Here is a 25,870-nt window from a genome sequence, read left to right as displayed (position 1 = left end):
TTTGCTTTGGGGAGGAGGGGGGGGGGGTGAAGAGGAAACTTAATGTAAATGTTTTTAATATGATTTGGAGAATGTCCACCCTATTAAGACGTGATATGATATCAAAACATTTCGGAGGTACAAGACAGTCTACAAAGAATCAATGTAGAAGTAGAAAAGCTGCCTGTAGAAATTTTTTATTCATCTGTTTATTTTGTTTTTTATTGCTTAGTAATGAAGCTGAAAGAGATGTATTCAATGAGAAACCAAGCAAAGAAGAACAAATGGCTGCAACACAGGTATGAGCCACTTTCCATTGTTTACCTCAACAATTATTGTATCGGTTACAAGCCCTTTCACTTTCTTACACTTTTTAGTATGATATACTTTTGATTGATTAAAAGTTTTTTGCCTCAGTTAACTTGCCCTTAACATGTCTGTTCTACTAACATGGAGGTACCTCTGTCAAATGTAAGAACCATGTCATTCATGTGGGAATCGGCCAATTCTCACACATCATCCTAGACAAAACAATTATGGTGAATGCAAGAAAGCCACTATGAAACGACGCATAGCGCCCTTGCATATCAGGAATCTTGGTAAAAGATATGGCAGAGACTTTTGACAAGGTACGTTGGAGAATTTTGACCTAGGAAAGGTTTCTAAGACATGTTTTGTATAATCCTGTCTAAAGCAATTACTTTGACTTGACGAATATTCAACTCATGGAAAGTCAACTCACGTGAGATTAGCTGTATACTCAAGGAGCATTTTATTGTTTTTTTAGCTAAATATATCAGGTTTAGGATGAATTAGACATGGTTCAGGACTGAGTTAGCTGATATTTATATTTTTGCTTCTTCCTCCCCTACCCTAGGGTGGATCAGCCCAGAGACTATCCAGTACTGCTATTCTTCATACCACTATGGGTGATGTCCATGTAAAACTCTTTACAGAAGAGTGAGTATGGTGTCTTTCAAGTCACATTTCCTTAGAAAAAAAATGTTTGATGTATGTGACCAATGTTAACCCTACCTGGGGCTAGTTTTGTAAAGAGTTACAACTATGGCAACTTGTCTCCATTATTTTAACTACCATGGAATCTTGGTCCAATTATGCATATAGGATTGACAGTGATCTGATTGGTTTGGGGGTCATGAGGTCATAGGTCAAGAGGTCATTATACTGTACATATATCTCAGTCTCACAGTGATTCATGTGTGAGTGATGATAATCTGATTTAGGGGTCACAAGGTTAAAGGTCAAAGAGCCCATAATTTGAAATTAGGTTTTGAAGTTAGGTTGTGATATTGTTATTTCCTTCATCTTGTAATTGCAGAGGCATAAATTTCCATTAGCTGCTCTCCTTTTAATGTGCATAAATTCTATATTACATATTTTCAGAGATTTAGGATGTCTTTTATTTGTGATCTGGCTTACCATTTTCATACACCATACCATGGGAATAATACATTCTAATAGATTATTTCATCTTGAACTGTTAAAATGAGGCTAGATCGATGGACTTTGTACACTACATGAAGGAGATATGCTTGAATATAATTTCACAAATAACGCACAGGTTTATATCTGTTATTATCTGTTGATTGGTTTTCATCAATCTTTTGTCGGTATGTTTCTCCCATTTTTCTGCTTTTCTCGGTAGCAATTTGACATTAGGACAGATTTGCCCTTTAATTTTTATCACATTTTAATGGGTCAAGGTGAATTTGTCTATTTATTTATAATTCTAATGGAAGCATGTTAAAAGCTCTACTTCGGATTATATGATTAATGTAATGTATTGACAGAATCATTGATATTAGATTATTAGGATTAACCCAGGGGTGGTATTCTGGAACACTGTCATAAATTTTGTAATTTCTCTCCGAGATGTGACACCGCTATGATTGTCACAAATCGGTATTCTGAACATTGTCTTTTCCCTGTCATATCTCTCAAAATTCGGAAGCAAACCAATCAAAATCATTGTTAGTTCCCAGTTGGAGCCCTTCTAGCCAATAGGAAGGCCCCGTTGCAGGTAGGGCGTATCCCCAATACAGTTGCTGACATCGCGCAACTACGCATGTATTGATGCGCTTAATTACAAAGAGAGACAGGGAGCTGTGAAGGATTTTAGAAGAGAAGTAGAAAAAGAAGTAAAACAGAGAAAAAAAGGAGGAATTAATATGTAGGGCCTAACTAATTTTAGCATGAAAAAATAATTTTGAAAATTGTCATGGATGATGAGTGAAACTAATACCACAATCTAATCTAAATAATATCATTATATGCTTGACATTCAATCGGCAGGGTATCGGCATATTTGGTACTAAAAGAGATGACAAAATTTATGACTGCTACCCCCCTGTCATAACTTTTGTCATATCTTCTCCTTGTAAAAAAGGATTACGCGCATTTTTGGTGCGCGCTAAAGAGAAAAGACAAAATTTGTGACAATTTTTGTGACAAAAGTTATGACATCCACCAGAATACCGATTTTGTCATATCTCTGAGAAAAGATTAATCATGGAGAAAAGGCAATGTTCAGAATACCGCCCCAGGATTTTATAAAACTTGTTATACATGTAGATAGTAGAATTATTGATCAGTTGTAAATTTATTTCGGATCGTAAAGACTTTATTAGACAATTTGACAGAAGTGATATTATTTTTAATGGGACACTACCAACACATTCACCTACATATATTATGCTATTTGTAGGAAATGGGTACCCGGTGGGTTTTCATAAAGCTCTTCGTAAGTTAAGAGCGACTTAATAAGAATACTGGCGAACCTTTCTTATGTACTATTACCAATGAACATTTAATGGTGAATATCATTTACCACAAGGAAGGATCATCAGGCGTTCTGAAAGTCACTCATAACTTACAAAGAGCTTTAATATGAAACGGCCTCCTGGTGGGAAGGAATACCTTGAATGCTTGAGCACCCGATCAGGGTAGCCTTGCTACAGCTTGGGTAATAGTATGCAGTGTTGAATAGAAATACTGGGTTAATTAGCAGTATAAGCTTGCATATTATTGTTGTTATATACCAGATGCCCAAAGACCATAGAGAATTTCTGTGTACACAGTCGGAATGGTTACTATAACGGACATATCTTCCATCGAGTCATCAAGCAGTTTATGATTCAGACGGGTGATCCACAAGGTAAGATGTATTTCTAGTAAATCAATTACTAGCTCTAATGTATTCCTCAATCAATATCATCGTAGCTTTCACTTCTCTTCGCTTCTGCTCTACAACTCTATTCACCAATGCAAGCTAGCCTTTCTCTCATCTCGCCGACTCAAGCCTCTCTCACCTCTCCAACTCAAGCCAGCCTTCTACCCAAGCCTTTCATTTTTCGTGTCTCCTACTCCAGCCTCTCAACTCTTCTGGTTTACAGACCTAAGGACTACACTCATATCCGAAAGAGATACTCTCATTTCTAACCTCTACTTTCTTGCCTATCAGTTTTGCTTTAAACATAGTGGACCCTATTCCGCTATAGCTTTACCTTGTATGATTTTCATTTACTTTCTGTTCTGACCTTACATATTTGCTTGAATTGAGATAAATTCAACTCAGAAGAGGTATAATTATAACACATTCTTTTGCATAAATCCTGTATAATTTTTTTTTGACTTGGTTGAATATTTGACTTATGGAAGGTTGACTTATGTTTACATGTACCTGTATGTTACAGTATATAATTTTTGTTTACATCTCACAATGATTTAAATGAATACTTGATTTTTATTGTTGATTTTTCAACATATGATTGATCATGGGGGGGGGGGGGGGTCAGCCTACAAGCTTTGCCTTTTAGTTGTCAATTACTGTCAATTTACTTTTCCTTTGTTTAAATTTCATTTATGAATGTTTGAAGAGTTAATTTGTATGTACTTTTAGCTTGACTGTAACTAAAGTTTATAAGAAGATGTAGTCCTCAAAATGATATTGGAATTGGAAAAACTTACTTGGAGATGAAAAACCATGAGCCAGGGAATCTCACATTGCTTGTTTCCCATCATTTAACATTTTTTTTTTTTCAAACTTCATGGACTTTGTGATATTTGCAATTACATGTTGAACTCGTCTACTCTGGACCCACTTTATATCATACGCTCTAGAATTTCTTTTTCTTTTTTTCCTGAAACATACAAGATGACCTGGGCCATGGATGAGAAATAAAAATTTAAAGACTTATTATAATGATAAATTCCAATCATAGGGAAGAGTAATTGTTAGAACTACATGTGAGATCCCAGGAAAGCTGTAGTTAGATTACATTTAGGTTTGTAATTTCTTCAAAAGAGAAATACAATGGCCCGAATTCACAAAGGTGGTTTTGAAAACCCACGGTTGAATCCATGGTTTATGCAGATTTCCTGTATAAATCATGCTTAATTTAGCGCATAAAAAATGTCTAATACTGATTCACGCTTTTGTCACAGTGTGCCAATTAGACGCCTGTTACCATGGTTAGATACGCTATTTTTTTCATGAGTCCACTGTTTGAAGAGTGGACTCATTAATTCAAAATGGTGGACTCATGAATAAAATAGCGTGAATAACCATGGCAACAGGTGTCAATTTGGTGCACTGTGACAAAAGCGCGCATCAGCATTGGACATTTTATAATATATGCGGTAAAATAAGCGTAATTCATACAGGGACTCTGCATAAACCATGGACTCAACCGTGGGTTTTCAAAACCACCTTTGTGAATTCGGGCCAAAGAGTATCGTTTGTTTCACGGTACACCATGTATCTTTTATTGGCATATGTTGGTCCTGAAAAGGAACACCCAAAGTTGATGTTTCTACAAGTGTGTTCTTGTTGTCTTCTGGAGAATGTCGAAACGTTGTGTTTGGGTGGTCCTTTTCAGAACCAACATATGCCCATGAAAGAATACTTTATGTACCATGTAACCCACTATACTCTTCTTCTTCGACATGGAAACCTTAAATTACATAATTACAATGATGAGCAAATGAGCAAGATTTATCCAAGACCTCTCGTGGCTGAGTTCATGTCCCTGCAAAATCTCGTGAATTGTGAGACTTTCTTTCTCAAAGAATTTAACCACTTTCTCCTTGAGTACTATTGATTATTTTTATACCATAGAAAAGAGTAAATGTTACTCTTTTATATTGGTTATTTCTTTTGAATAAAATATTTTGATAAATAAGTGAATTTTTTACCTGAAAAGATGCCTCAAACAGAATTTTCTTCCTCTGTTTTCACTTGCAAATTGTGCAAAATTTTGTGTTTTAGGCACAAACATTATTTATATCATCAGAAAGCTCAAACTCTATACTTTTTTACAATGTCACTCTTGATATGTGGCATCTTTTAGATGGGTCAGCAGCCAGCTTTTTCCATCAAGATGCAAGACGAGATTTCTGAAATTTCTGAGTAACATAAAATCCAGAGTTCTGATTGGCTTAATAATGTTTTCAAACAACAGGCGCAGATAATTTGGAATTTGCGTGGGTGTGTGGTCTCTATGACCAATCAGAGAGTAGTATTCTTTTTTTTTAGCTGCTAAATGTACATGGCCTATGAAAAGCTGGCTGCTGACCCATCTAAAATACCTCTTATAAAAATTATATAATATTAAAGCTTAGATCTTCAGATTTATCATAATCTAAAAATCATTTGGGCTCAAACAGAAATTAAGTGGAAAAATAACAACTTTTGTTGCATGAAAATAATTATTTTCTTTCATGTATTAGATCAAAAGTTTCACCTATATTACACAATCTTTTTAAACATCCAAACACATGACCTGAAAGAATGACTTTTCTTCTTTATAAAGATACCCCAAAAATTAAATTTGGTCAATATTTAGAGCAGCAATGGCCGAATTAAAAGAGGTGTTTTGGTCCGCACCAAGCTCATTAACGATGCAAAAACCCTCTAGTCATGAATATCACTTGGATAAAAGAAGCTACTTTTTCATGGCTTGCCGACTGACTGGATGATTGAAGGATGGCAAGTACACTATGGGGTACCAATCTCTCAGGATTAACATGTATGAGTGGTGTCATTACAAGGGTGGAACATGCATGCATATATTATGAAACAATTATAACCAATCCTGTCTGTTCTATTGTGTGCATTTAGGTAATGGAACTGGAGGAGAATCAATATGGGGAGGAGAGTTTGAGGATGAGTTTCATCCCAAATTAAGACATGATCGTCCCTACACACTCAGCATGGCCAATGCAGGACGTAACACCAATGGCTCTCAATTCTTCATCACTGTAGTCCCATGTGTAAGTAATCATGTATGTGTTAATGAATAATAATAAATAATTTAGGATTTGTATAGCGCACGTATCCACCTTGCTAGGTGCTCAAGGTGCTCCTATATTAAAGCCCCCTCACACCTGACCGAATGTAGGCGGACGAAGGGTGACGAAAGGGAAAAATGAACGAAATGCACGCGAATTCAACGAATTCAAATAAAATTTCTGTCAAATCATGCGATCAGTAAATATTGTCAAATTTTACCAACGAGCGGTAAGCAAAGGATAAATATGTCATGCCAAGGATATAGATTTTTCGGAAGAAAATTGCGGCCGAAGGCGAGCGAAGTGTTGATATAACCTAATAAGACGAAGGAACAGTGAGCAATGGTTTGATATGGCGTGAGATTAGAAACGAAGACGAGGGAATAGATCAGGCAATCTTATTCGTTGTGTCATCGTGTTGCTTCGTTACAGGTTCTTTTGAGATCGGTCCACTTTGGCAAAAGCGCGAAGAGGGACTATGCGCGACAAAAACACACGAACGATAAACGAACGATTACCGCAGACTAAATAAGAGATGCGAATTCAAACAGATGACCAACGATTTTTCAATTCGTCGGGAAATTTTAAACATGTTCAAAATTTTCGCGCGAATTTGAATAATCGCAGCTGTTAGTTCAGAAGGTGTGGGAACCCAAACACGAAGGGTAAATATGATTTACTATCAGTTACCATTTAAAACGATTTTTAAACAAATGCCTTACGCCAGCCATCGCAAGGCATATTTCAGGCAGTTCGGTTAGGTGTGAGGGGGCCTTTACCCCGGCTAAGCTAGTCTACCGATTCTGGTGTGCACAGACTGAACAACACAAAGCCCAATATAGAATAAGTTCGTCAAATAGAATAGTAGATTTTCTAAACAGATTGGAGAAAGTAGTCATCATCATCATGGTACGGAAGAAGTAGGTGTTCCTGTAGCACTTCCAATCATTCCTTTGAGTTAAGCTTTACTAGACCTTAATTAACTGACTAACATGTGTGGAGGGTGGACTTTATTGCATACAATAAAGAAGAATTTCAATATTCAGCAGTAGAACAAGAAAATATTGTTGAATACAGATGCTTGTATATTGGCCTTTGTTGAATTATTTGACAGAAGCTAGAGAAAAGGGGGACCCCACCCCCACTGGCTATACAATTTACCAAAATATCTCAGCCTGAAGACGACAAGAGCACACTTGTCGAAACATCGAGTTTGGACGGTCTTTTTTAGGACCAATACTTGCCCAAGAAAGATACATGGTGTACCGTGAAACCTACTACACTATATCTCAGCCTATTTATGATTAATGTAGGCTTAAAGCATACCTTTTAAATCAGAGCAAAATTTTTACTGAAATGAACTGTCATGAATTATTTTTTCTTCTTTTCTTCCAGCCATGGTTGGATCAGAAGCACACCGTGTTCGGACGGGTCATCAAGGGCATGGAATGCGTCCAGAAGATCAGTGAGGTCAAAGTTCACCCCAAGACCGATAAGCCCCTGGATGACATACGTATCGTCAGTATATCCGTCAAATGATACCAGTGTGTGTTGATTGTGAAATCAGACTTCAGGGTCCCATAACATATTGCTTGGCGAATGATCATGGGACTGATTCTCATGATTTGTATTTGTTTCAATCTGCTTTTGAACAAAAGTTCTCTCTCAATTTCTGAACTTCTTTTGACATCTTAAGCGTTTTTGTCAAAGTGGTATTGGCACTATGACAATACCATATGTATTATCATACCCAATAATGAATGCGATCAATCATCGATGTCAGACCCATGATGAATTGCTAATCTTTATAATATGGGGTTTCGGATCTTATGATGGACAGTGCTGTTGAAGACTGTGCAAATCTCCCTACCAACTACCAATTATGGTGCAAAACAGATTGATATTATTGGTACAGGTCAAGGGTCAATGAACTGACAAGCACACATTGACTGTGGCTTGCTTACACATTTGCATCTGACAACAATAAGGATTGTGTGTGTGTTTAATTTTGCTTTCACTTCATAAAAGTAATAGTAGCTGGATTTATAAAGTGCTTTTTGCCTGAGGATACAAAGCACTGCTATTGTTTCCCCGGGTTCAGTTGCGCTGCCCATATAGGCACGCAAGGAATTTCTTCCTACCAGGTTTCTTCAAATTTCTTCCTATCGTAGAAACCATCAAATTAATACCCTTAAAGGGGAATGAAACCTTTGGAATAAGCATGCTTGTGTTGAAACATAAAAATCAAAGAAACAGATCAACGTAAGTTTTAGAAAAATCAGACAAACAATGAGAAAGTTATGAGCATTTGAATATTGCAATCACTAATGCTATGGAGATCCTCCCATTGGCAATGCGACAAGGATGTGTGATGTCACATGTGAACAACTTTCCATTTGATGGACTATAAAATACCCCCCAAATGTCTCTTTTTGCTTTTTCTTATGGTGATACAAACTCTTTATCCGTGATGTATTCTTTAAAAATCTGTATTACATGCTCTCCTGTAGAAAGAACGCATGATCTACTGATAGATGTGATAAAAGAGGCAATTTAAGTGAAATATATACTAAAGTAACGGGGAGAGTTGTTCACAAGTGACATCACACATCTTTGTCACATTGCCAATGTGAGGATCTCCATAGCATTAGTGATTGCAATATTCAAATGCTCATAACCTGATTATTTGTCTGATTTTTCTCAAGCTTTCGTTGATGTGTTTCTTTGATTTTTCTGTTTTCACACAAGCTATATTGTTCTAAAGGTTTCATTCTCCTTTAATAACAAAATTTTTATTCTGATTATCAGTATTCTGTACTGAAAAATGAGAATACTGATATGGTTTCATGCAAAATACTGATTTCTACTAAGGTTTCAGTTTTATGTGTTATCCTAAAGTATTTCTTTGAAATACTGATTTTTAGTTTTTAAAATACTGAAATGTTCTTGTTCAGGTTGGCGGGTCTATATTTTGGTTCAAAACAGTCTGTAAGTTTCCTTTCTTGCAATAGTCATGTGCTGTGATAGAATTTTAGATGAATTTTAATATACATGCATTATTTTGGTCAAGAAGCACAGAAAGTTGAGGTAAGTTAACTGTTGGCATATCAGTACTGTGTAAGAACGATAGTTAAGTAAGTGATCATATTTGCCTAATTTGAATAAAAAAAATAATTTCCTGAGATTTCAAGAAAACTGTAGAAGGAAAAGAGGACCTATGTAGAGACAGTTATTTTCTGTTTTATAGAAAATTTACAAAACACAAAGCAAGAATTCTGTTTTGCAAGGATTAATTCAATGAATTTTCACATGAAAAGTAAAGAACCAACAATGGATTACAGGTGAACGGAAAATCACTGTCCTCAGTAATGCAAGGACTATGATTTGTTTTGGCCTTTATTTCAGCCAAACTACTTGGCTGCTATTCCTTGGTTTATTTTAAACAGTCAGATAGGATTTGTGAATCAAGATCATATCTAAGGTGTGTTTTGATTAACACATATCAGTCTATTTTCAAAGTCTGAAAGGATATGTAGTATGAAGGGGACCCATATCTGCAAACCCAACTATTTAACTTAAGATTTAACATGAATTTTTTTTAATTTCACATTATTATATTCTGATGAGCAAGTGTGCAAAAAATCTCATAAAAATTTGAAATATATTAATTTCTCGGAAAAAACCTCACCCAGTCATTTTCAGATTGAACAAAAAAATGGTGCCCCATGTCTGCTCAACCATTCACTTTACACACGCTTCGGGATGTCGATGAGAAAGGCTGCATTTTTAGGCCGTCACATGAAATGCCAAAAATTGCTTATTTTTCTACCATTTTGAGTGATATTTATAATGAATATCATTCTCTGTATTGTATGTGTAAAGTTGCATATCTTCTTTTACTAGAATTGTGCAGATACGCGTGAGTGCAGACTTGGGGGGACCTTACCATACATCATAAGATATGAAAATGTCTTGTCCCTACTTTTTTTATTTTAAAAATTACTTCTCTAGCATACAATGGGACCACATTATAGGATGCAGTATATGAGATAGTAATTGAAGGACTTTTGAAAAGTACATCACCAATGGTCGCCTTGCTTGAAGAAGGGTGTCAACTTTTGCATACACTCTACATTATGCAGAAATTAATGCCCTTCTGCCAGCAAGGCAACCATTGGTGATACATGTATGTTTCTCAAAGGTTCTATTCGCATAACGCACATGAGCCATCGCCCTCATGCAAGATGCACAGGGATTGAAAATCAACGTACGGCAGCCAAGTGACGAAATCTGATTTATTGGTAACTGCACATTGGAAAGCTTTGAATGTTAATGATTGTCAAACTAATGTTTACATTGTTAAATCTTTATAAGGGACAGCTTTGGAGCTGCTGGAAGGTATTATTCATCAGGGTTCATGGTATTAAGAAATTTCTTGGCCAAGTAATTTCATACAAAATCTGAAACAAAAAATCACCAAAATAATTGTATAAATTGAGACAATACTTTAATTATATTTTGTATGACACATTCAAACTTTAATGATTATAAATTCCAACATCTGTACAATTTCTACATTTTATGATACAGTACATTAAAAATAGACTTCAGATAAATTATTTGAAATGTACATCTTATTACATAAACACTCTAAATACATCTATAGAAGATTATACAATCAATATGTCAAACATGATCATCTTTTTTCCCACTTAAAAAGACTTAAAAGTTAATCATGTGAAGACCTAAGAAATAGCCAATAGCAATATAAAAGGAAATCACAATATTCCATATGTGCTGAAGGCTAACACATGAATAATTGGTTTTTAGCTGAAATTTTAGTTTTGTTACAAAGGGAAAGTTGAATTAAAGGAGACGAGAGGATGACTTTGGATGTTACATTTTTGTGTACAAGCATGTACATGTATTTAATGTATGTAAATAAATATTTTGTACAACACCTTTACCTTTACTGTTGTATTTTATATATAATTCGTAGAATGGGCATTTAACCAGACCTGCCAACCTCTGGGAATGAAAAATTGTATTCTGTGATTAAAAAAAAAACTGTATTTTCCCCCAAAAAAGTGTATTTCATAATAAAATGCGTGGCGCACTTGCTCATCATGGCGCTCAAGCTGCATGCAAGCTAAAATGCGCACTGCTCTTGCAGATGAACAAAAAAACCACATTGAAACATGTGTATATCTCACCCTGGTTTTAACAAAATGATTGAAAAAAAAAGTTACCTGAAATTACATTGATCTAATAACCACATTTGTGTAAGTTTTATGAAATAGAGACTTTTTTTTTACAAAAACGTATATTTTAAAGAAAAAAACGTACTGCCGTAGTATGGTTGCAAAAACGTACTAAATACGCCCAAAATGTACTGGTTGGCAGGTCTGTTTAACTTGCCAGATGAATTGCAGCTCAATGAGATTTATGTGTGCTTATGGTTCTAATCAGTAACAGCAGTATTTTAAGATGTTTTTTTTTTTTCCTTCTCATGAAGTCTCCCCTTCAAATACACTTCTTACCAAAGAAAGCGAATCTCAAAATTTACACTTGTTTTAGCCGAGTGCTATCTCAAAGAGCATTTCATTACAATCCTATTCCAGGATGAAACATTTTGAGATGTAGGATTTTGACATCCTCGCTACTATAATGAATAGTTTCCTCCTTATCTTAACCACATTAATCCCAGAATATTTGCCAGAAAAATGAGAAAAAAATGTTATAAGTATGCTTCCAGGCATTCTTCATTTTCTATAGTATAGAGATCAAATGACCATCATATTTAATTCATTTCAGATTGCTTGATGAAAAGATATAATGTAACCGAAAATGTATAGAAGCGAATGTCAGAAGATTCACCGTGCCCCTGTGTAGTCAAAATTCACTCTTTAAATTCCCCATTTGTTTACATGATTTGAAAATAAATTGGGATACAACATTGCTTGCAAAGTGCAATGTGAAAAGATTGGCAATTTTCATATTTACATCGTTATTCACCATATGTAGCGATACATCATCCCCAACTAATAGTGATTGCAAAGGCAGGGTGTTTGCTTCATCCCATAGCTAGAAGGGAGACTGCCCCCTCCCACCATTCTTTTTTTCAAAATAGTAAAAAAAGGGGGTAATATAAAGAGGGAAAGTGGAAGAATAAAAGAGAGGTCTGGGTGATGCAACTCTACACACCCCTATCATTCAATTGAGGTAACTGTTGCCCCTTCCTGTGGCAATTTCGACAACTTGGTAACATTACAAATGATTCTTAACATCTGATTTCTAGAGCCACTTAGGCAACTAACCAAAATTCAGAGCGGCCTCTTTGATGCAGGGGAGTATTTCCATGAAGGACATAACGGAGGTTTTGCTTCGACAAGTCATGTTTTATCCGATAGTTACCATAGTAAAAGTGCATCTCAGCCAATCAAAATCACGGGAAGTTGTATGATCAGACGACTTGTCAATTGAGATTGAGAATTGCTCCTAGGAATCCAGCAAGCAGCTTTTCCTCCTCATACTCCATCATAGCCATGGCGTGTCTTCCTTCAGCAAGAAATTTATCCACACTGCTGCACTCAACCCAGGTGAGGTGAATGGGTACCCAGCAGGATTAATTCATTGAATGCTCGAGCTAAAGCTGGGGTAATAATAATAATAACAAGTGGAACGCCTCTGGCAGTCTCGCCTGCATTACGCGATTTAATATAGCAGCAGTGCTAACTTTGAAAACTACTACAAAATAATCATTCACAAAAACACCATTCATATAATGACATAATACCACGTTCATTGACCATAGATGACATTTGAACGGTGACTTCAGACTTGTCAACTACACCCATGTCCACATTTCATTCACTCTATCCATAAACTTTCAAAGTTATGATGGCAATTCAACAATTACCCCAACACGGCCAAAATTCATTGACCTTAACTGACCATTGACCTTGGTTTTGTGACCTGAAACTCGCACAGAATATTCAGTGATACTTGATTACTCTTATATCCCAAGTTTCATGAACTAGATCCATAAATTTTCAAAGTTAGGATGGTAATTTAACAAAGACCCCCAACTTGGCCAAAGTTCATCGACACTAAATGACCTTGGTCATGTGACCTGAAACTCGGGAAGGATGTTCACTAATACTTGATTAACCTTATGTCCAAGTTTCATGAACTAGATCCATAAATTTTCAAAGTTATGATAGTAATTAAAAAAATACCCCCAACTTGACCAAAGTTCATTGACCCTAAATGACCTTTGACCTTGGTCATGTGACCTGAAACTGGTGCAGGATGTTCACTAATACTTGATTAACCTTATGCCCAAGTTTCATGAACCAGGTCCATATACTTTTTAAGTTATGATGTCATTTCAAAAACTTAACCTTCGGTTAAGATTTTGAAAATAATTCTCCCAACATGGTCTAAGTTCATTTACCCCTTAATGACCTTTGACCTTAGTCAGGTGACCTGAAACTCAGGCAGGATGTTCAGTAATACTTGATTAACCTTATGTCCAAGTTTCATGAACTAGGTCCATATACTTTCTAAGTTATGATGTCATTTAAAAAAATTAACCTTAGGTTAAGATTTGATGTCGACGCTGCCGCCGCCGTCGGAAAAGCGGCGCCTATAGTCTCGCTCTGCTATGCAGGTGAGACAAAAATGCGCCTCGGAATAGATTGTTTCTAGATAGATTGCGCTCTACAAATGCCTATCATTATTATAGATGAAACAATAAGGAATACAGTAAAGGAGCTTAATGCCATCATTGCGAGATTCTTGCTTAAAGAGGCACTAACTTTTGGCAATGTGCCTTGTGTTTTATCACTGTAACACTGGCCTAGTGTAGTGCAATAATATGCAGATGAGTAACTTCGACGATATTACAGCCATACTCAAACAAAGTCATACACTATATAACAGCTCTCTATTTTCCAGCAAACTGCTTCTCGTGGTCACTTTACCGTCATTGATCAATTCAGCCCTTTACAGTCCTGTGGGTCTCTAATACAAAGAGGCATATGTCTCATTCTCATTTCACCTTTTCATGAAAAATGTTCAAATACAGTGAAACCTGTGTTAGGCACCTGTCAATACTGACCACTGAAATGGTAGAATCTGTCTACCAAGGCCAAAGTTTGATTTTCCCTTTAAATGGTTACTATAAACACGTTTCACTGTACGTGAACTTCAATTTACTTCTCTATGACGCCTCGTACTAAATACACGGCATACCTTCATCTCAGGATAGCTTTAATGATGATGATGAATAGCATTTGTATAATGCCATTTGCGAACACTTTTAAAGGCACTGATTCCCACAAGATGAATCTTCAATATTCACAGTCCAAGGGAAAGCATCCAAATGGATGTCAATCACATATGGAAGCTACGAAGCAGCTTGCATTGACCTTGGGAAGTAGGCGCTCATGAGAGGTGGCTGTCCCTGGTCAGCGGCACCGGCAGGATCCCCTCCCTGTTCACCAGGCTTACCCCCTTGCACCGGTCCTCCACCCCTGGGTCCTGGTATGGATGGGACACGCCCCCTTACGGCAGGAGGGTGTGTCTGGGAGAGAGGTTGAGATGGAGCCACATTTGGAGGTCTCTGTTGGTTCATAGAATGCAAAGGATAGCTTGGTGGAGGGGCCGTTCTCATCGGGCCAGCTTGTTCTTGTCTTTGGAGGTATTTTGGGTCCAATGCAGGGCTGGAAATTTAAAAAAAGAGAAAATCATAAGACATTGATATGGTATGTCTTGCTTGCTACAAGCTCATCCCTGTCTAACCGTCAAAAAAGCCAAGTTATTTGGACCCATCTCACAGCAGAGGGGGTGGAGGTAGATTCATGTTTTTGAGCAATGTTGGGTCTGACATGCACTTAGATAATGTTGCGTAATTTCTTTACAGCATACAAATTTAAATAGTTCAAATTTCCAGGCATCACAAATTTCAAAAGTTGCGTGAGTCTTTTAGGGTAATAAATGGTCGCTGGGTTCTACTATCACAACAAATACAACTAATGACTTCATTCACGTTTAAAATGCAAATATTGGTAGCTTTTTCTTACCTTGCATGAGAGGTATGCTGGATAGCACTGAGACCGGAGTGAGGCGTGCTGAGAGGAACACTTGGAATCGCTGAAGGGGTGGAGGTAAGGGCGTGGCGGGGTAGAGCAGCGGTGGTGCTGGTTGTAGGAGGCACTCCTTTGTTAGCTCCTATTGATGGATACTGTACCTACAAAGATAGAGATGATAATTAGTGATAATTTGATTGCATGGTCCATGCATTATAATGGAATTGTAAAGTATATAACAACACATTATTGGAAATGATAGAGCCTAAAAAGGAGCTTTAAATAATAATTATCTTCTTCTAGTTTCATGTCAGTAGAATGGTAATTTGGGCGGATAGTCAAGAACAAAAATAAACAAAACAAAATACAGTGGTGCTCAAAAGTTAGTGAACCCCAACCGAAAATTAATATATTTAAAGTGGTCAGCAGTCAGAAGGCAGGTCCCCAAAAAGTGGATTCTTTCATACAAGTGATATTCATGACTAGAGAGGTTTTGCATATTTAATGAGCTCAATGTGGATCAAAACATGTCTTTTAATTTGGTCATTGCTGCTCTAAATATGCATCAAATGTCATGATTTTGGTATCATTGTAAAGAAGAAGAATCATTCTGTCAGGGCATGTGTTTAGATTTATTCAAAGATTTTGTAATGCAGGTGAAACTTATGATCTAATATATGCTACAAAATGATAATTTTCACCTGACAAAAGTTATTTTTACATTTTATTTTTGTTTGAACCCAAATGATTTTCAGATCATAATAAAGCTGAATAACTATGCTTTAAAATGGTATAGGTTTCAAAACAAGATTACCGCACTCTGATTGGTCAAAGAGACCACACACTCAACGGTTCCAGTGCTGGGTTCACAGCAAGCTCACACTCCCCATGTGGTAATCTCATCAAATTACCCGCGGTTGATGTTTTGAAATCTTATCCAGCCAATCAGAACACTAGATTTTATGCTACTGCAAAATTTTAGAAATCTCATCTTGTACCTTGGTGGGAAGAGTGTGATCTTGACCCGTTTAAACGGTTCCGGATATTAAAAGTGACATTGTGAGAAAGTACAGAAATTCAGCTTTGTGGTGATATGGATATCTTCGAGGATCAAAATTAAAATGTTTTGCACAATTTGCAAAAGAAAACAGAGGAAAAAATTCAGTTTTGATCCACATTTTCAGGCCTGAAATTCACGGATTTCTCAGAATATTTTATACAATATAAATGACCAATATGAAAGAGTAGCATTTACTCTATCTGATGGTGTAATGATATTTAATTTGACTTGAAATTAAATTAGGTCAATTCTTAGAGAAAGAAAATCTCATGAATCACAAGATTTTGTAAGGAGGAGGATTCAGCCACAAGATGATTTGGATGAATCTGGCCTATTTGCTCATTAGCATAGGGACCTGCGGTCTGACTGTCAAGTTCTACCATGTTTCAGATATTTAACTGTGAAGTTGATGATATAATATTACATTCAATAAAGTTTGTTTGTCTGGGCTTGCGAAATATTGTAATGTTGTTGTCTACATTCAATATTTGGCATGAAGGAGTGCATATTGGGGTGGGGTTCACTAACTTTTTTTGGGGGAGGGGTGTATTTGATTATGTCTGAATATTTTAGATGACACTGCAGCGTTCCATGAGCATGTTGGCCATTATCATGGACTTATTTGCTCTGAGCCAATCAGATGCAAGGATTTCTGTAGCTTTTGACAGTTGTAAGTATGAATCACTGTTTGTTTCATGAAATGCACCCCTGAATGAGGCTTTCTTGTTTAAAGGTCAAGTCCACCCCAGAAAAATGTTTATTTGAAAAAGTAGAGAAAAATCAAACTAGCATAACGCTAAAAATGTCATCAAAATGGAATGTAAAGTAAGAAAGTTATGACATTTTAAAGTTTCACTTATTTTTCACAAAACAGTTATATGCACAACTCAGTGACATGTAAAATGATACAGTCGATGATGTCCCTCACTCACTAATTCCTTTGTTTTTTATTGTTTAAATTATACAATACTTCATTTTTTACAGATTTGACAATACGGACCAACTTGGCTGAACCATATAGTATTAAACAATGCTAATTCTACATGTTCAGGGAGGAATTAATCTTTGTTTCACTTGACAATGAGGAGAAAATTTGAATATTTGATATTTCATATAATAAAATACAAAAGAAAACAGTAAGTGGATGACGTCATCAGTCTCCTCATTTACATACCAACCAGGATGTGCATATAACTGTTTTGTGAAATTAAGCAAAACTTTAAATGTCATAACTTTCTTATTTTACATCCGATTTTGATGAAATTTTTAGTGTTATGCTTGTTGGATTTTTCTCTTTTTATCCAAATAAACTTCTTGTTGGGGTGGACTTGTCCTTTAACTAAAAGAAAATATTGATGAAATCTTACTCCTGCAGGTTTATAAGATGTGACAGGTGGTGGTCGAGATGATGGCTCAAACGTACCATGGCGCTGAGATAGGTGAACCTCATTAACCTGCTTGTTTAGCCAATTGATTACTAAAACAGAGTTAAATAAGATAAAAGAAATTGAAATACATCAAAATAAGTTTAATGTAAAACTAGTTAAAACGGAGTTAAATAAGTTAAGACCTAAATCCAGATTGTGAATAAATCTGTCATTATCGTATAAATGTTTCTTTCCTATCTGTAATCAAAACCATCCATATTGTTTGTCATTTTTTCAGCATAACTCACCATTTTCATTAGTTTTGAGTAATTGTTTGCTTTCCTCAAGTTTGCCTGTTGTCCTCTCTAGAGCATCCTTCAATCTTTCATTCTGAAAGTCAACATGCCAAACAACAAAATAAAAAGACATTTTAATCTATCGATACAAATTAACATGAAATTAGGTTTGGTATTCCCTACCTAATTTTTCAGAGCTGCCAACCGGAACAAGAACATTTCAGTATTTTAAAAGCTGAAAATCATTATTTTGGTGAAGATATCAGTTATTTCAAAGAAATACCATAGGACAAGACATAAAACTAAAATTTTAGAAATCAGTATTTTGCAGGAAACCATCAGTAGTATTCTAATTTTCAGTACTAAATACTGACATTCAGTATTATACAACTCCCAAGAATGTTCTGTAATCTGATTGGTCCAAATCGGATCACATGATATTCAGCGAATTGCACTATTGCATCCAAAATGCACTATCTTGCACTCTGACGTTAGAGTGCAGGATAGTGCGAGTTCTGGAATTATCTTGAATAATCTATAATTTAGATGAATTATAGCATTTGGGCGAACTCAGTAATATGGGTGACGGGGGGGGGGGGGGGGGGTGTATAAAAAACAATGCATGCATCCTTGTGCATAGAGGACCTAAATACTGAACTCTGTGCTCGACTCGCTAAGTGGATATACTACACTCGCGCATATCGTTCATTATTTGGCCCTGCATGCACGCGCTTACGTGCATTATTTGTATACTAGTTGGCAGCTCTGCTTTTATGAAGGCAACACACCACATCGACATTGAAAAAAAACATCAGGTAGAATCCTGAACTAGACTGTACTGTTTCTTACCTAGAAGATCGATTAGAGGTCTCGAGAAATACCCTAAAGTATAGGAAATCTGTCCACTTTACCATTTGCAACGGTCACAAAACAAATATGTTGCCAAGAAACAAAGACTTGAAATGAAAATCAAATGAGCACAAAGATAATCATAACGTTGTAGTGCATTGTGGGTAAAACATGAGTACATTGGATTTGCCCTATGACCGACTCCATCTGGGATCTGATTCAATCTTTTTTTCAAGTCGAGAAAAGGAGTCCAAAAGCATGAAGAAGTTAAAGGTCAATGATTTTAAAACTTAATCTTGGTTTATCCCCTAGCATAAAATATTTATACCTAAAAAATAAAAAATTTTGTTGGTTGCCAGAATTCGATCCTATCGCACTAATATCTTATGTAGTCTAACATCAACTGAAATTCCAGAAAGCAATCTTTCAAAATCTAGAAAGAAGGGAATATTCCACATTCTCTGATAGTTTCCAACTAAATCAAAATACTTTCAGGAATTTTAACAATTGGGATTTTCATTATAAAATGTGAAATGTCGTTTGGGAAGGTTTTTCTTTTCTTTCCTCTAGTGGTTAATGATAAACAATTAATATACAAATATACCATGCTTTGCAGGAGTATAGCAGGAATTATTTGTACGAGGTTGGACTGGCATTTATTTTTCCAGAGGGGCAAAGCGCCGAAGGAGAAGTAGTAATTTTGCCAGTACAATCGAGGATGAATAAGTCCCTCTATACTTTTGAAATAAAGGCCAGGTATAGTCATTTTATATCCTACTTTAAATATGTTAGAACAATGATATCTAGTTCTCAGTTCATCCCTTATCTGAACCAAAATAGAGAAAACGCACTGCATAAGCAGAGCCTGATGCGTTAAGCTGACTGACCTACTTTTCCTGAAGCCACACGCTTAGCCTGCGCCGTCCCTTCACGGGACTTGCCCGGTATAGACACTTTGCTGACAGGCGCGTCCGAGAGGAGAGAGTGTACGATCTGCAACGTCAATGATGGAATAGTGCACTATTCCATCAATGACCTATCAGAAAAGCAAATTTTCTTCAGTGGACTTTTTTGTTCAAGTATGTCATAATGGTTTAGTGCAGAGCCTAGCCACTAATATAGACATGACACAACAGAACTCCTATTCTTAAAAGAAATATCTCAATTTTTACATTTTTGTTCTAGATATCTGATTAGGATGATAATAAAAGTATTGACTGGCTCTGCTTTCAGGGAACATCAAATATATTGCCCTCAATAGAACCATATTACCCTCGTCTAGAGACTCCAGCCAATATGATTTTGTTGCGGGCAACATACATGTATTTGACGTTCCCCTCAAGTCCAGTCAAGATTATATATTCTCTGGATAGTTTCCATCTAAATCAAAATACTTTCCAGGCAATTGATGGAGATTTTCATGGATGATACAATGCGAAGTGTAAGTTTTTCCCAGCAACTTATAGGAAGGTTTTTATTTTTTTCCTTCCTCTCATTGGTTAACGATAAACCATTAAGGATAATTGGATAGCTTTTCTTCATGGGATACCACGAAAAAATGTCATTCTTTAAAAGCCAATATTGCACTCATCTCCAATTCGTGCAATATTTCCTTACCCATGGAATATATCTTGTATCCCACTCTGAACCATCCAATCTTATGATAATCATATTTACCTCTGCCTCCATAGAGTCGCATGTTCTCTTTAACTTGTCTCTCTCTTCTTGTGTAGAGTGTAACGTCTGACTTTTCTCTTCAATAAGTTTCTCTTGTTTGCTTGTCACTGTGTTCTTTAGCTTCATCTATTCAAATCAAATGAAACAACCTTTCAATAGAGACCCCCTTACAGCAGGGGCTATGGAATGGTTTTGAGAGTGGGGGGAGGGGGCTGAGCTGAAAGTGGGGGGAGGGGAGAGGGGTGACCATGCAAAATATCTAATTAAGATTTTTCAGGTTCCTACATGCTCACTGAAAATAGTACTGGTATAGTGATTCAAAACTATACTATTTCAGTCAGTCCGCAAGCCCCTGTGTTAATGAGCAAATGAGCAAGATTTATCCAAGTCCTCTCGTGGCTGAATTCATGTCCCTGCAAAATCTCGTGAATTGTGAGACTTTCTTTCTCAAAGAATTTAACCACTTTCTCCTTGAGTAATATCGATTATTTTTGTACCATGGGCAAGAATAAATGTTACCCTTTTATATTGGTCATTTCTTTTGAATGAAATATTTTGATAAATAAGTGAATTTTTTACCTGAAAAGATGCATCAAACAGAATTTTCTTCCTCTGTTTTCACTTGCAAATTGTGCAACATTTTGTGTTTTAGGCACCAACATTATTTATATCATCAGAAAGCTCAAACTCTATACTTTCTTACAATGTCACTCTTGATATGTGGCATCTTTTAGATGGGTCAGCAGCCAGTTATTTCCATCAAGATGCAAGACGAGATTTCTGAAATTTCTGAGTAACATAAAATCCAGAGTTCTGATTGGCTGAATACTGTTTTCAAAACAAACAGGCGCGGGTAATTTGAAGAGATTACCACATGGTGAGTGTGACCTTGCAGAGGCCCAGTGTGGGGAACATTGGAATTTGCGTGGGTGTGTGGTCTATGACCAATCAGAGCGCAGTATTCTTGTTTTTGAGCTGCAAAATGTACTTGGCCTATGAAAAGCTGGCTGCTGACCCATCTAAAATACATCTTCTTATAAAAATTATATCATATTAAAGCTTAGATCTTCAGCTTTATCATGATTTAAAAATCATTTGTGCCTAAACAGAAATTAAGTGTGAAAACAACAACTTTTGTTGCATGAAAAAAAATATTTTGTTTCATGTTTTAGATCAGAGTTTTTCCTATATTACAACATTATTTTAAAAATCCAAACACATGACCTAAAAGAATGATTCTTCTTCTTTACAAAGATACCAAAAACATGAAATTTGGTCAATATTTAGAGCAGCAATGGCCGAATAAAAAGAGGTGTTTTGGTTCGCACCAAGCTCATTAACTATGCAAAAACCCTCTTGTCATGAATATCACTTGGATAAAAGAAGCTACTTTTTCAGGGCTTGCGGACTGACTGATTTGCCAGATATTTGGAATTTATATATCTAATTTGATGGAAAATTTAAAACTAAACATCTACCTTGCATGATCACTAGAATTTTGCAGGTAATAAAAAACTATGTAAAACCACGACATGTGTCTGTACAAAATGTTGCATTGATTGGAACCTTTTACGGCCGAGATCTGAAGGGGTAGTTCAAATTGACAAACCTCCCCTCCTCCCCCCCCAAAAGGGGCCGCGGAACGGTTTTCAAAGTGGGGGGAGCTGCCCTTGCAAAAAATCACAATCATTTGGTCATTTTTACGTTTTTGTAAAGTTTTGGAAAAAAGTGGGGAGGGGGGCTGAAGCCCCCATCCCTGCCCACCCCCCTCCTCTTCTGATCTCGGCCCAGAAAATGTAAAAGGCCTGTGTCAGACCTTTCCAGGTAAGCTACATGTGATGTGCCTACTAGACAAATGGGTTGCTGGTTTTCCATAGTTGAGTTTTCTTAATCAGTTACAACCCTCTGTAAGATTGGACATAAGAAATATATGGATTTGATCCTTTGAACCCTAAATTATTTGGGGCGGCCATGACCCATACCCTGAATTATTTGCACATTCACAAACTCATCACATGATTCGAGCCCAAACGGCATCTTCCCCCCGCCAGTCCCCAGCCCGGCCCAGCTGATGTTGTTAAGCTTCTTGTAGACCAAGTTGACCAACAGAAATATTATCTTAAGTGATCGTTTTAGGCCCAAAATCACCGTTTTGACTAAAGTCAGATTTATCAACAGCTTCCCCACAGTCAGCAGGTGACTTGCCACGTATTAATAAGCCATGTGTTACTGCACATGCCACATGATGAGCCTCCGCAGTAGAGAAGCTTATTTGGCCCATTTTGGATGCTACAACCTTCCGAAATTAATACCAATCTTGACTGAAATTATCAACCAATTATCCCTCTATGTACTAGAAAGATGACATCATTTTTAAACGATCACCTGACATTGAGAACCCATATTTTTTAAGTCACATGGCTTCAGGCTGGGTATTTGCAAATTCATTGCTAGGCAGCAATACCGGCCAATAGGGTTGAAAGGGTTAAAAGGAGATCCATGAAATATCTTTACCTTTGCCGCTGCTGATTTCAGTTCTCCCTGTAATTTCCGTATGATCTCATTTCCCTGTTGTATGAAAAAAATTTGAAACATTACAAAAATAACATTAATATGTACATGCACCTGTGCTGTCAAGAGAACAGAATGAATCACGTATTAAGAAAAAATAATAATATAGTAACACCTGTAACTATTTTTCTAATTACGATAAAACTTTTGTTGAGGCAAAAAGTTGAGGTACATTAAACTTAGATGTAAAAGATCATCCGCAACATACGTAGCTCTCATGTGATTGTAAACAAACCAACAAAAACAGAGCTAACTCGCTATGCTCACCCTGCTGATTGAGAGCTGTGCTGCACGTGCATACTTTCTCAGCAAGCTAGCATTCTTTACAATTGCACGCGAGCTACGCATGTTGCGGATGATCTTTATATCTAATTTTAATTTACCTCAACTATTTGCTTCAACAAAGGTTTTATCGTAATTACAAAAATAATTATAGATGTTACTATATATTCATATGAAAATGGAATTCCCTGAGTTTCGTAATTTTGTCAAAATGGGATCGAAATTCGATCTAACAGAACGAGCAAGAATCTATCGAAGCCACGTGAAGTTCATCATCGGTGTATATCATCTGCTGCTATTCTAACTTGATTTGCCTTCAGAAATTATTTGGTTCAGATATTTTCGCTTGTTTGTAAGTACAATATAAACAATATTGTCCGTCTCACAAAATATAAATTTGTTGAGTGAGTGAAGAGATTCTGTGACTGTCTGAACGTGGTCATGGACTTGATTTTCATGGATTTGGTGGCATGCACGGTGTAGACTGTAGTTGCATGTGAGTTGGTAGCGACTCTGCAAGTTCGTCCGACCCCCCATCACCAGCGTAATTCCCCGAATTCACCTTCATCCACGTCACTTGGTTGTTCACTAAAGCTAGAATCTTCATCATCAATCTCTTCTTCAAAATCATCAATTTCGAAATCAAAATCTGGATAAAATTTTGGGTTTTCCTCCATTTTGTGGTCGAAGTATTCAGTGACAGTGGGGAAAACGTTCCCTTGCAAAAGGCCAATCATGTCTCTCGTACCAGCATACACGTCATAAAGAAATCACAGATTTCGCTGCCGTGTTCAAAGCATTCAGAGAGAGAACTTAAAACTATCACTTAACTAACTTTCATCCATCTATATGAAAAATGAAGCACACCACTGTGTTCTTCTTATTTCTGCTTTAAGGATGTTCCACAGTTAAAGTGAAATCCATGTCATTTTCACCAAACTTTGCACATAGATACTTCAGAACCTTAATATTCGAAATATGCAAAAATTAACATAGGTCCATGTGCTTGATTTTTTGCTATAGTGCTTCAAAGTTCACCCAAATTGATGTTCTTAAAAATTGCGCATTCAAAAGAATTTGGCATTTTTAGACCGCCCAAGATTACTACAATGAGTTTAAACCTCTATTACTCAGTCAAAATACATGAAAAAGTCATCAAATTTCGCAAGAGAGTTAATAATTGTATCGTTAGAATGGAGAATCTATTTATAGTGCTATTTGTTTGCAATTTTAAGTTTAACAGCTCTGTCAGTTCTTAAAAAAGGCGTAAACGATAACAAAATCCCAATCTGAAAAATGTAAAATTTCAGTAACAAACTACAAACGTACAATAAATGCTGCACTTTATTCAAAATCCATGTCATTTTCACCAAAATTTGCAGAGTTGTAGAGGAAGGTATACCTAAGAGGTACAAACATTGAAAAATAGGGGTTAATGTGCTTGTTTTTAAACTATCAGCATTTTTATTAGAGCAAATGTGCTTTTTAAAACACCAAAAATGCGCCGAATGCTTTGTATCTATGTGAAGAAAAAATCAAAATCACTCTACCATTTATTCAAACTCGGGGTAATATCCGTGATTCTTGGCAGCAATGCAGAGTAAAGTATTTTGAAATTGTAGAATTTTTTTTTGAATGGTCCATGGAATAATTCAATATTTTAGCTTCATGAAATAACGCATCGGATCTGCAGTTAAAGTGCAGAAGATGAGAAAAATCAGCTCATACCCGCAGCTAATTAATCACTTGTTCATCCATTGTGACGTCAGCGCGCAGAGTGTAAACTATGCGCAGATCATAATGCGCACAAACATAACTGTGGAACGTCCTTAATTTAATATATAATTCACAAATTTTTCGGATTGGCAATATATTTCTACTTTAAAATTCTAATAACTTTCTTAATCTTCAATGGATTTTCCTCAAACCTTCACCAATATTCTTTATTACTTCTTCAGCTATTTTCATAACAAACTTTTCTTCAGGGTGAACTTCCCCTTTAACTGCATACCTTCAAAACCTCTTTAGATGTTGATTTGACAGTGCTTTCAAGTTTGACAAGGAGGGTTTGCTTGTGCTGAAGATTCTCTTCAAGTTGAGCCTGAGAAAGAGAAATGATAAAGTATTAAAGAATGAGTACCCAATCCATGCAATCCAGGGAACACATTTCATGGGGGCTGAGTGTGATTTAGCAACCGAAATGCTCAAATGAGCACTGGAAACTAAAAAAAGAAGCCCTAGAAATCTCCATTCATTGCAAATCCCATTCAAAACATTCATTGTAATGTTAAAGCTTATCCAATGTTGCAGCTTTAGGCAATAAGTTATGAAAAATAGCCCCCCCCCCCCCAATTTTTTTGTTTGCCTGCCGCAATATGATTGGTCAAT

The 25,870-nt window shown here is 36.3% G+C and overlaps 2 protein-coding genes across 4 annotated transcripts in view; one reads left to right on the top strand and one right to left on the bottom strand.

Moving 5' to 3' along the window:
• The window catches only part of LOC129271101 (peptidylprolyl isomerase domain and WD repeat-containing protein 1-like), a 36,929-nt gene extending 25,681 nt beyond the window's left edge, over positions 1-11,248 (top strand). For both annotated transcript variants that reach the window (XM_054908460.2, XM_064106245.1), the window contains exons 12-16: positions 212-278; positions 857-939; positions 3,042-3,154; positions 6,119-6,270; positions 7,684-11,248. In XM_054908460.2, the coding sequence (XP_054764435.1) occupies positions 212-278; positions 857-939; positions 3,042-3,154; positions 6,119-6,270; positions 7,684-7,827 (559 nt within the window). In that variant the 3' untranslated portion in view covers positions 7,828-11,248. The remainder of the gene's footprint in view (positions 1-211; positions 279-856; positions 940-3,041; positions 3,155-6,118; positions 6,271-7,683) is intronic.
• The window catches only part of LOC129271100 (spindle assembly abnormal protein 6 homolog), a 38,602-nt gene continuing 23,511 nt past the window's right edge, over positions 10,780-25,870 (bottom strand). For both annotated transcript variants that reach the window (XM_064106244.1, XM_064106243.1), the window contains exons 12-18: positions 25,494-25,583; positions 23,144-23,197; positions 20,630-20,755; positions 18,116-18,197; positions 17,808-17,917; positions 15,375-15,541; positions 10,780-15,014 (exon numbers count right to left, since the gene is read on the bottom strand). In XM_064106244.1, coding sequence (XP_063962314.1) covers positions 14,699-15,014; positions 15,375-15,541; positions 17,808-17,917; positions 18,116-18,197; positions 20,630-20,755; positions 23,144-23,197; positions 25,494-25,583 — 945 coding nt within the window. In that variant the 3' untranslated portion in view covers positions 10,780-14,698. The remainder of the gene's footprint in view (positions 15,015-15,374; positions 15,542-17,807; positions 17,918-18,115; positions 18,198-20,629; positions 20,756-23,143; positions 23,198-25,493; positions 25,584-25,870) is intronic.

This window comes from Lytechinus pictus, chromosome 11 (genome assembly GCF_037042905.1).
Source record: "Lytechinus pictus isolate F3 Inbred chromosome 11, Lp3.0, whole genome shotgun sequence".
Taxonomy (NCBI): domain Eukaryota; kingdom Metazoa; phylum Echinodermata; class Echinoidea; order Temnopleuroida; family Toxopneustidae; genus Lytechinus; species Lytechinus pictus.
This window is presented reverse-complemented; position numbering and strand designations above follow the sequence as displayed.